This window comes from Equus quagga, chromosome 3 (assembly GCF_021613505.1).
Source record: "Equus quagga isolate Etosha38 chromosome 3, UCLA_HA_Equagga_1.0, whole genome shotgun sequence".
NCBI lineage: Eukaryota > Metazoa > Chordata > Mammalia > Perissodactyla > Equidae > Equus > Equus quagga.
In genome coordinates, this window is record NC_060269.1 from 68,721,616 (window position 1) to 68,739,961 (window position 18,346).

Genomic DNA, 18,346 nt, shown 5'->3' on the forward strand with positions numbered 1-18,346 from the left:
CTATGCCAATGAATATATAATTGATTGTAAACTGAGATGAGTGTCTGAGGGAAAGAAAAGTGAGAATGTTTAACAAAGGAACTTAACCTAGAACAGGGGTTACGGGACACTTCTCTGAAACTGAATCCTGAACTGGGTTCTGAAGTATGAACAGGAGTTCACTAGATGAAAGGGCTGAGTGGGAGTGAGGAAATATTGCAGACACAAAGAAAACATACACAAAGGCCGTGAGGTGGGAAGGAGCATGGCAAACCCTAGAAACAGAAAGGCCTGTGCAAGTGGAATAGAATGTGAGGGGACAGGTGTACAAGATGACCAGGAGGGGTGGGCAGGGGCCAGAGTACTCAAGGCCTCACAGAACACATTAAGGACCATGGAAAGCCAGTGAAGGATTTTAAGCAGCAGGATAACACGATCTTACTTTGTTTTGAAAAAATATTCTGGATCAGGCTGGAAAATTGATTACAGAGTCAAAGCAGATAGGAAGAAACCAGTTAGGAAGCTGTTAGAGTAGACAAGACAAAAAATGAAAGCAGCTTGGGCTGAGCTGGTGGTGTGAGGATGAGGGGAAACCAGTAGGTGTGAGAGGCGTTTGGAAGGCAGAATTGACAAGACTTGGTGGTGGATTGGAAGTGGAGGGCAAGAGTGGGGATCATAAAGAGGATGACTCCTGGGTTTCTAGTTTGCCATACCAGATGGACGGTGTCTTCATTCACGGAAATAGGAAACTCTGGAAGACCAGGCAGTGTTGTTGGGATGGTTAGTGTGAGGTGAAACAGCCAAGGGGAGATGTGAAGTGGGTTATTGAGCAGAGGGTCTGGAGCTCCAAGTGTTGTGGGTTAGAGAAATAAATGTGGCTCTGGGTTGATACTGCTGAGAAGGAGGTTAGAGTGATAAGAAAGCCTAGCATCCAGCCCCGAGGAAAATGAGCCTTGAGGAAGACGAATGGCATGGAATCAAGGAAGTCAAAGGAAGAAGGCATTTTCATAAAAAAGGAGTGGCCCACCTTGTCAAGCGCAGCTGAGAGAGATGCCAAATATGATGAGGAGCGGAAAGTGTCCATTGGATTTGGTGACGTGGAGGTGGTGACACCAGCAAGGGCTGTAGCAGAAGAGATGAGGTCAGAGCAGGTTAAAGAGTAAGTGGGAGGTGAGAAAAGGGAGACGTGTGTGTTGACAGCTCTTTCATGGAGTTTGCCTGTGAAGTGGGGAGGAGGTGAGGGTGAGAGATCGCTGGGGAGGCTATGGAGCCAAGGAAGGCATTTTTTAAAGATGACAGACTAGATCATGTTTTAATGATGAGGAGGAATAGGAGAATCTTCAGGAAAGAGATGGAGGGGAGAGAGTCCAAAGGTGGAGGAAGTGATCTCATCCCTCTTGGGGGCTTAGGCCATTCAACTGAGAGGTTGAGTGTAGATACACTGAGGGTTTGCAGGTCTTGAGGAAAACCTTGAAGAACTTGCCACACAGCGGCTTCAGTTTTCTCTGAGAAGTTATTGCCAAGAAAGTTACCTGCTAAGAGAGGGTTGAGGGGAGTTGGGAAGGTTGGAGGTTTAAGGATATCAGAGAAGCTTCGAAATCTTGGAAAGCCATTACCAAGAGTGGGGTATCAAGCTGACTTGAGAATTGCAGAGCAGTATTGAGGGCCTATAATTAAGCTGGTGACCAAAAATTATGGCGAAGCCAACCTTCCCAGTGATGTGAGCTTCTCCTGGAATGCTCACTGCTCAGGTCACACACAGAAGTAAAGGAAAGTTGGATTTACCCAGCTTTTGGGTTATTTGAAGAAAATAGGTTTGGATGATAGAGGGACAAAAGAATTCAGGTTTGGCAATTTGGGACACAAGTGAAGAAAGGAGGGAGCTGATGGGCTGGGAGAAAGAACAGTTGCCAGTGGTCTAGAGGTCCCCTTGAGGTCAAAGATTAGTCCTGGTAGGCATAGCTGAAGAAGCAAGCTGGACAGAGAGGAGGTTGTGACCAGAACTAGTGACTTTTGAAGGTGGAGCAGTTTAGGGGGATGACAGTTTCAGAATGTGACTGTGGGAGTTGATAGTTGAGATATAGAAAGAGAATATTGCTTAAGATGCAAAGATGCAGGAACCAGAGAGGCTATGGCGCTGGATGAGTGCTCCCCATGTTTGCTGAAATCACCAGGATGACTGCAGGACTTGGAAAGAGAGGAAGGCTGCTGACGAGCAGGTGTCAATGTCTCTGATGAAAAACAGCAGCAACCAGGGGGCCATAGGTGATAACAACCAGGACAAAAAGAGGACATACAGTTGAATGGCCTAAGCCACGAAGAAGGACACGGCAGCAGGAAGCAACGACACCTCCCTGGCTCCTGAGCCTGGGGTTTGTGGGGCATGAGAACACACACCAGCACTTGAGAGGAAGGGGCTCAGGGGAGGCCCTGTTCAGGGGAGAGCCAGGCAAAAGCAAGGAAGTGGACAGAGCAATTTATGGAGAAACAGAGGATGCAGGGGAGACGGCTTGTTATCCACTGGCATTTCCAGAGGGCGGAGTGAAAGGGTTTGGAGGCAGATAAGGAATGGAGGACTGGCTCAGAGGCAAAGAAAAAGGCATTTAGGGCATAACGGTGTGGTGGAGGACCGATGGCTGGGAAGGAGCTCAGGGGCTTTGACTGAGGAAAGCCTCTACAGGAGACAGGGGAGACTGGGGCTCAACAGTGTCTCTGGAGGTGGCCAGCGGGGCAGTGGACAGAAGACTGGCTCTCTGGGCCTGAGGAGTCGGTGTCAGTGGGTACTCTCTGCTCGCCTGGGTTGCAGGGGCTATCCCTGAAGCTGACATTTCCCTGCCGGAGTAATCAGGGCCATGGTGACGGACAGTAAGTAGACAACCTCATGCACAGATGGTAGGTGAGGGCAGAAGCCAGACGGTCAAGAATGAGGCAAATCCAGCTCTGACGACGGCTCAGTGTAGAGTTCCAGACCAAGAGCCCCTTCCCTGTCCACCTTCTTCATTTCCACTCTCCCCGCTGCTCACAGTTTCCCTAACTCCTAGTTGGGACACACCTGTTAAAATTCCTCCTGGAATGATAAAAAGATAAATTTAAAAGAGGCAAAAGATTCATACAGACATTCACCAAAGAAGATCTACAAATAGTCGATGAGGACATGAAAAGATGCTCAACATCACTAGTCATAAGGGAAATGTAAATTAAAAACACAATGAGATGCCACTTTCCACCTGCTGGAGTGGCTACAATCAAAAAGACACACAATACCAAGTGTTGATAAGGACATGGGGCAACTGGAAATTCATACACTCTGGTGGGATTGCAAAATGGTGCAACAACTTTGGAAAAACAGTTTGGCAGTTTCTTAATATGTTAAACATAAAATTAACATATGACCCAGCTATTCCACTCTAGGTATCTTCCCAAGAGAATTGAAAACATATGTCCACAGAAAGACTCGTAGCAAATGTTCATGGCATCAATGATTCATAATAGCAAAAAGCAGAAACAACCCAAATGTCCATCAACTGGATAAACAAAATCCATACTGGGCCAGGCCGGTGGCATAGCAGTGAAGCTCACATGCTCTGCTTTGGCAACCCAAGTTTCGTGGGTTTGGATCCCAGGCACGGACCTAGCACCACTTGTCAAGCCATGCTTTGGTGGCGTCCCACATAAAATAGAGGAAGATTGGGAACAGATGTTAGCTCAGCGACAATCTTCCTCAAGCAAAAAAAAAAAAAATTCATACCAATATCCATATAATGGAATACTATTTGGCAATAAAAAGGGGTGAAGTCCTGATATATGCTACAATATGGTTGAACTCAAAAACCTTACTCTGAGTGACAGAAGCCAGGCACAAAAGACCACATATTATATGATTCCATTTATGTGAAATGTTCAGGGAAGGCAAAAAGGAGATTGTAGAGACAGAAAGTAGGTTAGTGGTTGCCTAGAGCTGGGGAAGGGAACAGGTGACTGCAAATGGGCACAAGGTTTCTTTTTGGGGTGACGAAAATGTCCTAAATGTAGATTATGGTGATGGTTGCACAACTGTGTTAATTTACTAAAAATTGCTGAAATACATGCTTAAAAGGGGTGAAGTTTGTGGTATGGAAATTATACTTCAATATAACTGTTTAAAAGAGTTCATCTGACAAGTCCAGATCTAATTCTCGTTCTCTGTTGCCCTCATAATCTCAGAGCTCCGGGGCTTGTAACCTGGCTTCCGCACCTTGCTTGCGCCCTGCGCACCAGGCCCGGAGCCCTGATCCCACAGCTGCCCTGCCCTAGCTGCCCGATAGCACGGAGCAAGGATTCCCCAAGCAATCCCTGCCCCAAAGGGACCAGGCCATCCCTCTTTCCCACTCAGCATCAGTGCCAGACCCTAGAGACAGCGTCTCCCAGATAACACCATGTGATTACTGTACATTGCACTGTGTTTCATAATTTTAGTTTATTTTTAGCAGATGGTATAGTCACGTGGCCCAAAAATCACAGTGCTAGAACAAGCATATAGGAGAGGTCTCCATCCCGCTCTGTCCCATCTACCCATATCACCACCACCACCCACATCCTCTATTCATTCGCTTATTTGTTGAAATATCCTTCCAGAATTTGTTTCTACAAATACAAACCAATGTGAAGAAATATCTTATTTTCTCTTTCCTGTATAAAAATAAGGTAAGGTACTAGAAACATTGTTCTGTACCTTGCTTTTTTCACTTAATTCATCCTGGGGAGCTTTTCCTATCAGATCTTAGAGATCTTCAATATTTTTTACAGCTATAAGGTATTCCATTGTGAGTATGTATCCATGTTTATTAACCAATCCCCGACTGATGGACATGAGTTATTTCCTAGTTTTGCATTATGGACAGGGCTGAAATGAATATCTTATATAAAAGTCATTTCACAAATATGCAGATATCTTTAGGGGGAAAAAATCACAGAAATGGGATGACTGAGTCAAAAGATAAACTGCCCCCATTTTGCATCCCACAGCATGTATGAGGCTTCCCCACACCCCCGCCAACAGAGCGCTGTCGGGCTCCAAGCTTTGCAGGCTTTGCAAAATGTTTGACGAGGACATTGATTCCATCCTGCTTTCTTCAAGCAGGGTTACTTTCTTTTTTTATATTTCTAAATTTTGTTTTCTTGTGGTAAGAACGTGAGATCTACTCCCTTGGATTTTAAAATGTATAATACGATGTTATTAACTACAGGCACAGTGTTGTACGGCAGATCTCTAGAACTTATTCATCTTGCATAATTCAAACTTCACACTTGTTGAACGGCAATTGCCCCATTTCCCCCTCCCCCCGGCCCCTGGCAATCACTGTGCTGCTCTCTGCTTCTGCGAGTTTGACTATTTAGATGCCTCATATAAGTGGAATCATACACTATTTGTCCTTCTGTGACAGGTTTATTTCACTTAGCATAATGTCCTCATGGTTCATTCATGTTGTTGCAAATGACAGAATTTCTTTCTTTTTTTGAGGCTGAGTAATATTCCATTGTGTGTGTTTACTACGTTATCTTTAACCATTCATCCATTGATGAACATTTAGATTTGTTTCCACATCTTGGCCATATAAATAATGCTGCAAAGAACACGGGAGTGCAGATGTCTCTTTGAGATCCTGATTTCAATTCTTTTAGATAAGCACCCAGAAGTAGGACTGCTGGGTCATATAAGCAGGATTACTTTCACATTATATCTAGACATTTCAGAATCCACTGAATGGATGTTAGAACCTGAAGGAAAGTAGACCACCTAGCTCTGTCTCTTCCTAGGAACAAGCCAGAGAGGAGAAAGACTTAGCTGAGTCCCAGCCCACAGTGCAATGAGCATTCATGGCTACCTATTGCGTGCCCGCCATTCACTAGATCTATGTGACACCCCCAAAGAAGTATAAAATGGTCTCTGTCCCGAGCAAGAAGACATGCGGCGAGTACAAAGATCTCAGGAGGTGAATCCATTGTTGGAAGTGTTGACTGCATGTCTTGCTCTTGGCTGTGCCTGCAGGATGGCCCACCGTGGTCAGACATGAGTGTCACGTGCCAAGAGGCTAGCTGATCTCCTTTACTCCACCCTAACCAGCTGATGTGCTCCAAGGACCTGCAGAGAACAGGCGGGGGCCTGGGTCAGACTTCCAGAAGTCTAGCTAAGAGCCAAGCTCTTGAACAGCCTGTTTCCCAGTTTATCTGGTGAGCACCACCCCCCTCTCTGCCAAATATTTGCTAGGGAGCTTCTGTTGGCAATGGGGGTCTTTGAAAGGGCTGGGAACCAGCTCCCAGACTGCACTGAGAGACAAGGTACAAGACCATTGCCATAGAAGCCCTCTCTTCCTGCTGAGTTTTTGAAGAGATCTGCTATGGAGTTGCCTAGCAGGAAGGGGATGTAGGGTACATCTCAGATTTAAGTACCTCAGAGAGCGCCATGCAACACAGACTCACCCACGAAGACCAATCTCCTAGTTCCCCACTAGACAAGCAGACATCAGTGTAGGAGAGCAGCAGTGGGGGGTGGGGAGAGGCGGTGACAGGGAGGCAGGAAGGAGGAGAAGCTTGCCGTTCCCTGGGTATTGTCTGACCAGGAGAAGACTGAGGGTTCTGAGACTTCTTACAGAGGCTTTTGTTAAAGTACAAATCTTTTTTTCTAAGTGTAAAAACAATGCATTTTATTGAAGCAACTTTGGGAAATGCAGAAAAGCATAAAGAAGAAAATAGTTCATAATTACCCGTCATTTAGAGACAATCAGTCAACAGCTCAGCTCCTGTCTTCCTAGTTCTCTTTCTTTGGAGAGGTCTATATGTGTCTGATGGATGTCTTTGGTCTCCTCTTTTGGATCACAAAGACAATGAAATTATATGTTACACAAGATTTTGTAACCTACCCATTGCTTCTACATACCTTAAACATTCGGGATAAAGATTTTTTTAAATGTCAATTTTATAGATAAAAATGAAATTTGATTTATAATTTGCATATCTTTGAGTGCAATTGAGCATTTGTTCATGTGTTTGCTGATCATTTATATTTCTTGTTTTATGAGTTGCTTGCTCATGTCATTTATTTTTCCATTGGGTTATTACTCTTTTTCTTATTGATTTAAAAAATACTTTATATAGTAAGAATGTTAACCCTTTATCATGGCTCTTGTAAATATTTTCTCCCGGCTTATTGTCTTTGAATTTTGCTTTCTTTTTTTGTCATATAAAAGTTTCAAAATTATATCTAGTTGAATATATCAATCTTTTCCCTCATGCCACTTACTGTTAACAGTTTGCTGTGTGCTCTTCCAGACATTTTCTATGCATATGAAAATATATCTATAAATATATATATAGTTAGATACAAGAAGTTTTCCTGCACATTTTAGATGATATTGTACACACTAATCTGCAGCTTCCTTCTTTTGCGTAGTAATATGTTGTGGATATTTTCCCGTGTTAAAATATAAAGATCTAACTCTAACAAAGTACTCCATTATATGAATTTACTATAATTTTATTAAGTTTTTGTTTTTACACTTAAATCTGGAAGGTTTTTGGCGTATGAGAGAAACAGAGACTGAAGTTTACTCGTTCCGTGTGGTGAGCCAGTTGTCTCCATAGCACTTACAGAATGATGTGCGCTTTCCCTGCTGAGCTGAAATAACTTTGTCATATATTAAATGTCATATGCTTAATGATGATGTGATCACATACTAAATACACTTATGTTAAGCGTGTGATTTTCTCTCTAGATTCTATATTCTGCTTCCTTTACTTATTAATTCCTTAATCAACTCCACATTGTTTTAATTATCGTGCCTTTCTAATACATTTTAATATCTACAAAACCAATACCATCCAGCTATTTCATCTTTTTCAATATTGCTTTGGCTAATTCTTTTTTTTTTCTGCTTTTACGCTGAGCTTTAGAATCATTCCAGAAAGTTCCCAAAACAACATCTATTTAGGATTTTGATTGGGATTGTGTTACATTAACTAATTAATTAAGAGATTATTGACATATTTTCAAATGATTATTTTGATTTAAAAGCATAGTATGTCTCTTTCCATCTATTCAAGTTTTTCTTTACGTACGTCAGGAATGTTTTGATTTCTTTATATATGCCTTGGATTTTTCATCGTTTATTCCTAGATATTTTATGTTATTTATTACAAATGTAAATGGGATTTTAAAAGTATATTTTCTGACAACTATTAGGCTGTAGGAAAAGTACTGATTTTGTGTGCATTTTCACTTTACTGAATATTAGTCCAGCTGTTTCCAGCTGAATCTTTTGGATTTCTTGTGGAGGCAGTCATGTCATTTGCAAAATAATTAATGAAAAGACAGAAAGAGGATAGATGGTTTTATTTATTCTTTTACAGCATTTATACTTTGTTTATGTTTGGTTTTTTTATTGCTTCGGCTAGGACCAATTCTTGGATGTATCAATTAGACAGTCTTTCTCTCTGGGATTGCATTCGGATCACACACACACCCACACACACACACACGGGCTCTTTAAGTCATAATCTTACTTTCCCCATAATATTTTCATCACTTTATCCTTGTCTTCTGAGTTCTTAGAGATTTCCTTGGGCTTTATGCTCTCATTTACTTTCCTCTAATATCTAATAAGTGGTTTACTGCTTCTTTTGGATTTTAACATTCAACAAACTATCTTTAGCTCTAAACTACTCCTCTTTGGAAAGTTGCCAGTGATTCCCGGGCTGTCACGGCCAGTGCTGTTTTGTGATCCTCTCCCTTGATGGCTCTGTTGGTACTGACCCTATCCCCACTTTCGTTGAACCCTTTTTCTCTTCACTATGCTCCCTGCTTCTCCTCCTCACCGTCTTCTCCTCAGTCTCTCCTCTCCCCGCCCCTCTGAGTTCCCAGAATTCTTCTGTTCTTACTCTAAAGTTCTCCCCAACATCTCATCCATCCCACGTCCACTATCCACATGCCAAGTCTTGAGAGCGCTCTAGCCTCATAGCTCCATCCAAAGGACGTCTCTGCCTGCATGTTTCCACACCGAACTCGCTGTCTCCCAAATTTGTTACTCCTAATATTCATGCTACCATAGTCCACCTAACTTCCCGAGAGAGAACCCCAGAGTCATCCTGGGCCTCTCCCCCTCCCACATCTGCCTGTCAGTTACCTCGTACTGGCGACTCTGGGTACGAATGCCTCTCCTTTCGCTCTGTCTCTATTGCTCCTAGTTGAATTTTCAAGCCCTCATGATCCCTCTTTGCAATATCCCAGTTGTCTTTTTTTTTCTCTGCTTTTAATCTTTTACTCTTCCTCATCATGTGCCTTCCCAAAGCCACATTTAATCATGTCAGTTGTCTATTCAAACAATTTCAGTGGGTCCTGTTACAAAACAAATTATAAACGACTTAAGACATGTAAGGCTTTCTATTATCTGGTCTCAATAATCTTTCAGCCTTGTCACCTACCATCCCTTTCTAGATGCCCTGTCTCCCAGCACACCAAGATTCTGGCCATTCCCCAGAGACCGCATGCCTTTGAACACACCCTTCTCTTTGCCTAGAGAGGCCTTTACTTGACACTGTATCAGCTCATGCTTCAAAATCAAGCTCAAAAGACAACTCTGTGAAGCCTTCCTAGGCTCCCTCCTCTGTGCTCCCTTAATACCTGGCAAGTGCTCCTCTACTCAGGCACTTCACATGCCGTACTTGTTATGTCTGTCTCTCCCTCCAGATCCAGAGGAGGCCCAGGACTCTTCTCCATTTATCTTACTTCTTACCCTCTCACTCCCTCCTCTTCCATCTTACTCACCAGTCTAAGTCCCTATCCAAGTTAGGCTCAATAACCGCTTATTCCACGTCTGCACCTGAACAGTTAAAAAGCACACAGCTGTAGGATGTAATATGGCGCAGTAACCTCACTACGTACCTATGATACATTCAGTTTCTCACTTTCCAAAATGATTATTTCACACCTTCTTCTCTGTCCCCAAACTTCCTATAATCCCTCTTTCACTGATGACCTTCCTCTAATTTCACTGAGAAAATAGAAGGAATCACAAGACAGTATTGTCATTGCTTGCCACCACATCTTCCAGTTCCCCTGCATCTTAATGTGTGTCCTTTGCACACACCAAAGGCTGGCCCCCCGACTTTTGCTCTGGATCTTCTCCCCTCCCACCCCCCAGATTCTTGCCTCTTGCATTCATTCCCATGCTCCTGTCTACCATCTATATCTCCCTTTCTACTGGACTGTTTCCATGCGCCTGCAAACATGCCTGACTGTCACACATCTTTTCAAAAATCATAATAAAAAAAGATCTCTTGACTCTTCCTTCCTATCTAGTGACAGTCACTCCACATCTCAGCTGTCCTTTGCACTAAAATTTCTTTTTTTATCATTTTTACCTATTGTGATCAAACATCAGTCCTTTCTAGTCCAATGAAACTGGTGTTGCCAAGATAACAGCGATCTCCAAGTTGTCAAATCACATTGTCACATCTGTGTCCTCATCTTGCTCTACCTTTCGGCAGCATCTGCCACAGGTGACCGCATGGAACACTTTCTGCCCTAGCTTCCACGATACCTACTTTTCAGGCAACCCCCCAGCTCCCTGGTTTCACAGGCTCCTTTGCCAGATTCTGCTCTTTTTCAACATTAGCATGTTCTAAAGTTCAGCCATGACGCCTCTTTTCTTCTCCATGTCTAATCTCTCCATGAATAATCTCATTATTCTATGGATTTAAGCCCCACTCCTCAGCCGGGCCTACAAAGGCTTCTGCGGTGGGGCCTTCACCCACCTGCCAACCCTGCCGTGTCGAGCCCCCGGCCGCATGGCGCTCTTTCTGTTCCCCAGACCCTTGCTTTCTCCCACTCGAAGGCCTTTGGAGCAGCTGTTTCCTCTTCTCAGAGTGCTTCTCCCTCTCGCCCCACTTTATTTTATTTTAATCGTAGCACTAATCACAGCTTTACATTTCCTGTTTTTTGTGTTTTTTTAAATCTGTCTCTTACCTAGAAGAAAACTTCCTGAAAGCATGGGTCACACTCTCCTGTTCTCTGTTGGGTCCCTACCACCTAGACTAGTTTCTGGCACATAGTAGGTGTTGAGCAAATGCTTGTTGAAGGAATGAATGGCACTTCTTGCAGTTGGCACGGTTCCTGACAGACGGGAAGCTCTCGCAGAGTTGCTGAATGAAAAGTGAGTCTCTCGGACTCCACCAAGAGCGTCCTGAGAGCAGAAGCCCTGTCTCGGGTCTCCTGTCTCCTCTGCAGTACCCGGCACAGCACGTTGCTGGGACCTCGGGTGCATAGGAAATAGGTTGTTTGACTTCTTCATAAAGGGAAAGCGGCTACTGAGCTAACTGCTTAATGGGCTTTTATTTCCCTGAGAATAAACACGTGACACAAGAGGAATGTCATGAGATCAAGGGTGAACTGGGTAGGAAGCCATGGGATTGGTCAGTCATTTTAGCCAGAACTGAGCTAAAAGGAGAGTCTGCACCTTGTGGTTTTCCTGTCGGAATTCTAGATGCTACATTTCCTTTTGGTGAATGTGTTACAGGGTGCAACCTACATCCTGGTGATGGTGGATCCGGATGCCCCTAGCCGATCTTCTCCCAGTGCCCGATTCTGGAGACATTGGCTGGTGACAGACATCAAGGTAAGCAGGCCAGGAGGCACTTTCTGATTCATGTGGGATTGTAGCTGAAAGATTATCATTCTGTGCAGTTCTCAGCTCTCAGTAAGGAGGGTTGAGGACTCTGATAAGCAAAGACTTCTTTGTCAGATTGCCTGCAGCACCCACCTGTCACAGCACCTCCCCAAGATTTCTAACAATTTCAAAAAATGTCCCTGGATCAGTGGTTCACAGGTCAACAGTCTCTCAGGATAAAAGGTAGGAGGGGAAAGCCCCAATTTGTAGTGTTTGCTGATTCCTGTAGTATAACTATTCCCATCTTGGCCAATTTCAAGCTACTGATGATTTAATGACTGACTCACAAGATTCCTGAAAATTTAACAATTGGCTCCAGCACATCACTGCCAGGGGCCTGGATTTGGGGCACCGGGTGATTCTGTGCAGTCCTGGTGGCGGAACTGGCCAGGGGGAATCGCGCAGGAGCGCCTCCTCCTGGTGGGCCAGAGGCGCGGCAATTTCCTTTTCTTTGGGCAGAAACAAGTGGCCTCCCCTCATTTTTGCCCCTTTGTCATCACCATAATTGTGAAGAAGCCTGGCACACCCTAGCCGAAGTAGGTCTGAGGAATGCAAATCTGGTGGATTGTTATTGGGCATTATGTGGGGGAAAAAAAGGCTCTATTGCCAAACAAATTTTGGAGACTCTGAGTTAAACAATTAATCCCATTCATCACTGAAGGGCTTTTTAGAGCCTTGAATATCATAACATGCACTGTATAATATGCATTTATTTTCCAATCTCATTTGACTATTGAATCTTTTGTTCACGAGTGCTTGGCAGTGCACTTTGGGAAAATCCACACTAGCTTCAGGCATCTGTGCCTAGAAAGCCTGCGGATGGCCTTTGTATGGAGCGTGCAAAGGCATCAAGCCCATAAGACAATGGGAACTCAGAACTAGGAAGACTAAGTTTGGATCCAGGCTTGGCTGGTTCCCAACTCTGTGGTCTCCATCAAGCGTCTTGAACCCTCTGGGCATTTTGTCTTTTTCTGTAAGACAGGAACTCTGTTACCTTCTCTATGTGGTTGTTGTGATGATCCAGTGAGAGACCCTACTGAGAGCACTTGCTAACACGTAGAGAATGCCACAAATACAAGGAGTTTATGTTTTCCCTTCTAAAGTTATGGGGTGGAGGAAGGGGTATCAGTCTGAACTAGCTACTGACTCTCCTGAGGAAGCCAGGGGCTCTCAGCCACTGGAGTGGGGGTGTGGGGGGAGTTGCCCCGGCAACCGAGCCCTGCCCAGTGACCACAGGCCCTTCAAAGGGTGCTCAGGTGGACAGTGCATCCTTGGAGGCAGCCCTGGCTGTGGCCGTGGGAGGAGCTCCTTCCAGGAGACTTCCAGCAGCAGCTTCTTGGACAGCGTCTGAGCCAGGTTCCCAAGGGAAAGCAGGGGTGTTGCTCCAACCTATTCCCCTCTGAGCGCCCCTGGGCCTACTGAAGAGCCTTGAAACACCACAAACACGCAAAGGAGCAGACCTGGGGGAGGCTCACGCTGCCGGGCAGGGAGGGGAAATTCTGGATCCTGCCCCAATCGAGAGCATTGCCATTTTTTGAACTTGGGACACCTGGTGGTCATAAGGGGGTGAAACTCTCAAGAGAGTAGTGTTGCTCTGGACGCCACATTTACAGTCTGTCCCACGCACTCGAGGCTTTCCGGAAGAGGGGTCTGCTGGGCAATTCTGAGGCCAGGTTTCAGAAGCTATGGAGAATGGAATGATTTCAGAGTGAGGGGCCTTGGGGCCGCGAGGCTCCCTCCCTTCCAGGCCTGCAGTACCCCGGGCCGCCTCCCCCACCTCAGTGTGCACTCAGGACTGTTCTCTCACAAAGCCACGCTGCAAACCTGGGTTCAGCCTCAGCATCCCAGCTTAGAAGCAGAGCAGGTGGCAGGTGGCAACTGTCCAGCAAGGCTGGTAAGCCACAGAGCTTACCAGGGCCACCTGGCCGGGTATGCCCTTGGCCTGCCGGCTTAGGCTGGAGGAGGCTTCGGTTTCAGTCGAGTTTTCACCCACTTTCCATGATCTGGGGGTCCAGCAGGAAGCAGCAGTCCTCCTCAGCTATATCCGCTCAGCCGGCCCACCAGCTCCCAAATTCCACCAACTGCCAAGCCAGTGTACAAACCAGGCTGTGGAGGTCTCAGGCTGTGGCCTTTGGCCAGAGGAAGAGAGGGCTCCAATCAAACCCAGAAGCACTTCCCCTGGGGTGGCGTCAGTGCTGCTGAGGGGTCTCAAACATCAGAGCGCATTTGCAGCAGCCGGCCAGCTTGTTAAAACGCACATTCCCGGGCACCACCTCAGGCAGTCAGAGAGAACACAGCGTCCACACTTAACAAGCACCCAGGAAGAGCTTAGCACCTTGAAGGAAGACGGAAGCGTTCAGCGTCCGAATGCCTTGGTCACTGTTAATATCACCCATTTGTGGAACGATTTTCAAGTGAAAATCACTTTTGAAACTTCCTTTTGATCTTTGCCATCGCTTTGTGAACTAGGCATTGTCCCCATTTTATAGATGGAGACAGCAAAGCTTGGAGAGACTGAGTGACGGGTCTCTCAGCCTGCGGGTTGTCAGCGTGGGTCTTCAATCCAGGCCCCCCAACTTCAGCCTGCACGCCCTTCCTGCCATCCCGTGTGGTCTGTGTTCACACCGCACCTCTCCTGCCAGGTCCACTGTGGCAAGGGGCGTGCCACCATGCCCTGTCTGTCAGGTGGGAGACAGAATCTCTGGGTTCCCCCACCATCCCAGGGCTCTAATTCCCATTACCTTTTATGGGTGGATGCTTCTGGGTAACCTCCCCAGGGAATGCTGTCTTGGTAAACAAATGCACCTGATAAACATTTTGAACCCCATAAAAGTATTTCATCACCCCTTAGCAGTAAGCAGCCTCAGCTATAAGGCCTGCCATAAAGTCACTCCCTATGGAGAGGGAGTGACAATGGCCCTGAGACGCACAATAACCACAGAGGCAAACATGGTGGAAGCTAGGCTGGCCTTGGTATCAGGGGCCCAGGCCTAATTGGGTCACCATGGCCCTAGGAGCCCCTCAGCAGAAACAATCTTCGGACTGTTTGCCCAGATTGAAACAGGACCACAATCAGTTCTTAGGAATATAGGAACCATCTGCAGTCAGCCAAAGAGGACAGCAGGGTCTAGAAGAGAGTAGGATAAAGCTCTAGTCCTTCAATAGAAACTAGGAACTGGAGAGAACTCCATCAGGAGGGGCCAGCATTCATGGTAGCCATTGTTGATTTAATTCAGCAAGTATAGATCGACCACTATTTGCTACGGCATGGCATTTAAGAACAAGGAATCTGGAGCCAGACTGCTGTGGTTTGAATCTGAATCCACTAGTATTTGCTGTGTGATTTCTGGGGGAAAGTCGTTCAACCTGTGTCTCAATATGCTCACTTGTAAAGTGGGGACACCAAGGTCCCTACCTCACACTCTTGCTATGAAGCTCGCACAGGGAGCTCTGCATGACTGCTGTCATGTTATCATTATCGCTCGAAGTCAGGCACCGCTAGCACTGGGGTCAAAAACACAGACAAAGTGGCAGAAGTCTCTGCCCTCTGAGGGCTTCAACTCGGTGAGGCAGAGAAAGAGGCTGCAGCACGGGTGGGATTACGAGGGCACCAGGGGCTCGCTCAGGGTGGAACCTCCTACCTCCATGGGTACCCATCAGCTCAGGGACATGACGAGACTTCAGTCCCCAAACCTGGCCAGGCTAGGGCAGGCGGGGACTGACACATGAAGCTTCTCCGCCCCGCTATGAAAATCTCTCGTTGAGCAAAAGAAATTCTGGCAGCGCATTGACACAGAGAGTCTTTCTTCCCCCAGAGCCACATCCTCAGCTTTTCCTTTAAGATGTCTTTCAGCTCTGATGCAATCTAATAATCTTCATGCTAAAGCCTAATTAAGGTATCAATTAATTTGCATCATTCATTTCAGAAGAAACGCTTATTGGTTCGTCTTCTATTTGTCTCTGAAATTAGTGCTCAGGGCTTTTTACGCAGATATTTTCATTAGGCTTTTTATTGTTAATGGGAATATTGAACACAGAAAGATAGTATATTAATACTTTCCACAAAGACTATCATGACTGGTGACAAAGAACACTAAGAACAATTAAGGAGACAGGAGTACCTTTTTTCTTCAAAAAAGGAAAATCTTCCTAGAAACCATCAATGATTCGAGCATTTGCCCTGAATATCTTTTTGGTTTTAAGAAAGAGAGAGAAATGGCGAGTTCCTGTTTCTTCAGTTCCCTCGGCCTTTGGCAGCCGTAGGCGCAGCCGACTCTGGTAGAATTAAAAGGCCCTCTTGGAGTTCCCTGTTGTGTCCACTTTCCTATAGGCTTAAATTTTTCCATAATGAGAGATGCTTGTTTTAAAGGACCTCTAAGTAGGTGAATAAGATAATTGGGACACCCAATAAACAGGCTATGATCACAGCCCCTTGCGTCCCGTTATGCGGTCAGCACGTGTCAGGACACTTCTGTTTGAATCTTCGGTCCCACTACTGAGTGACCTCAGGCTAGTCACTTGACCTCTCTGAGACTGCGGCTTCTGGTCTGTAAAACTGACACAAACCCTTACTCTTCAGGGTTGAGACAAGGAAAAAGGAAATTACATTTGCAAAGAGGAGAAGCGTCCCTAGAGAGAGGTGCTATAGAAAGAGGCAAATTTATCTTTGTTCCTAATCAATCCAGCAGTATATCCTGTAGAAATTTAAATATATATACATACATATATATATTTATTCTGGTATATGCATCGATATTATATATATTACATATTCTGATTTTCTATATGCCCAGAAGCAAGGTAATGACAATAAACAGAACAAGAATAAACAATCTTTATCAGGACCACAAGTTCAGGCAAAGAGGTCAAACCATGAAAACAGGATTAATTCTTGATTTCCTTCTTTAGACCCGTATTTTAGTTTTGCTGCCAATACTTGTGCACTTCTCTGCGCACGCTTCGCCCTGCGCTCTGAGAGTCCGTTTTAAGTAATAAACACCCACAAGGCTTAGCTTATGCGCCCCAAGAGATCTATGGGCCGCAAAGGGCGTTGGGCGGTGGGGACAATGCAGACGGGCCCTCATTGTAAAGCAGACTTTACGTGGCCACCCTGAAGAGGAGGGGAAGGAACCTGCACTTCTGGGTCAGATGAACCAGGCTCCGTTACTTCCAGTGGGAATCTCCGAGGCTCGGGTTCATCGTCATTAGAATGGACATGACAATAGTATCTGCTTCCCAGTGTTCAAGGAGATTAAGGCTCTTGACACAGAACAAAATAGTAGGACCTCAATAAATGAGATTCTCTCCCCTAGAGCCCCCAACTTTGAGATCTGACCACAGCAGCCACTTAGATTTAGCACCTTCCTCAAGGCTATTGGATTCATATTTTGCAACGTGAGAATTCTAGACACTGCCCCACCACACAAACCCTGTGGTCCAAACAGCTCCTCCTTTTGCCTTTTGAGTCTAGGCGGATTCAGGTCCAGCCTGGAGGACTTGATCTGAACCAGGCGTGCTTTGGTGGAGGTAGTAGTTGGGGGAGGGGGGTAGTCCCATCATTCAGCTCCTGGGAGTTGCCCTGTGACCCCCTGCACCAGATCAGTGTCCCCAGGAGTCATCCCAGGCCACAGCCAGGGTGAGGGGCCTACAGTGTGTTTCCCTCTCAGGGCTGCACTCAGTCCCCAACACTTTCGCTTTTATTTTTAACACAGCCCAGCACCCTCGCCATTTCCTTATCACTCTCGGTCCCCACTTTGCTGTCATTGTCCCACCCCAGAGATGCCTTCACTCCCATTCAAAATAATTTAAATAAAATGTTGCTACAAAGTGGAATATTATCTTTTGATGAATGTTTTTAAAGCCCTTTAGGTTTTCATGGTAATTTGCGGTGTACAATTATTTGGAGATAAGAGCCAAATTAGCTCTCGTGTGCTGAGGTCGCTGTGTCCTGTTATCCATGGGAGCAGTGTTTAAATATAATCAGCCCTCAGACTAATGCAGCATAATTGTTCATTTGAAATAGCTTTTTTTACTCCATTCAATGAGTCATTAAAATATTCAAGGGATAATGCAGTGAATTGGAAATGAATTTATCATATTATCCCATACATACTGTATGCTTCAGGTAACTAAGGAGAAAGCGGGAGAGCGAGAGAGAATATGAATTCAATGTGTTCAGGCAGGAAGGGGCCGTAGATACAGGAATGCGGTAAACAGCTTTGTGGGTGGTTTACGGAAAGTACGTATAGAGAGGCTGACCGGGAGGGGTGAAAAAGAGAGAAGATGCTGTTCTTCGAAGAGCGTTCTCTCTCTCTCCACTCTGAGAATCGTGCTCCACCACAGCTCCGCCGTTAACTTATTTTTATCAAATATGTTTATATCAGAAAGTCGTTATGGAAACCAATTCTGCCATCCAGGAGAATTCCTGGATCAGGCAGAAAACTCTCCCTTTCTCTCTCTCTCCCTGTCTCTCTGTCTCTCTCTCTCACACACACACACCTGACTCACACACACCCATAGATGCCCCAAAGGGAACAGCACTGTCTTTCTCACCCAATTCTAAGCTCAGCTCTCATGGGATGCAGGGTGGCGCCCTGGGTCCCGTTCGTGGCCAGCGCTATAAAGTGGATAAGAGTGGGACAAAGAGTCCAAACCCACCCATCCTAACA

General features: G+C 45.5%; 1 protein-coding gene across 2 annotated transcripts in view; it reads left to right on the forward strand.

Annotated features, from left to right (window-relative positions):
• PEBP4 (phosphatidylethanolamine binding protein 4) overlaps window positions 1-18,346 on the forward strand; it is a 184,978-nt gene that overhangs the window by 80,932 nt on the left and 85,700 nt on the right. For both annotated transcript variants that reach the window (XM_046657628.1, XM_046657630.1), the window contains exon 4: window positions 11,529-11,627. In XM_046657628.1, coding sequence (XP_046513584.1) covers window positions 11,529-11,627 — 99 coding nt within the window. The remainder of the gene's footprint in view (window positions 1-11,528; window positions 11,628-18,346) is intronic.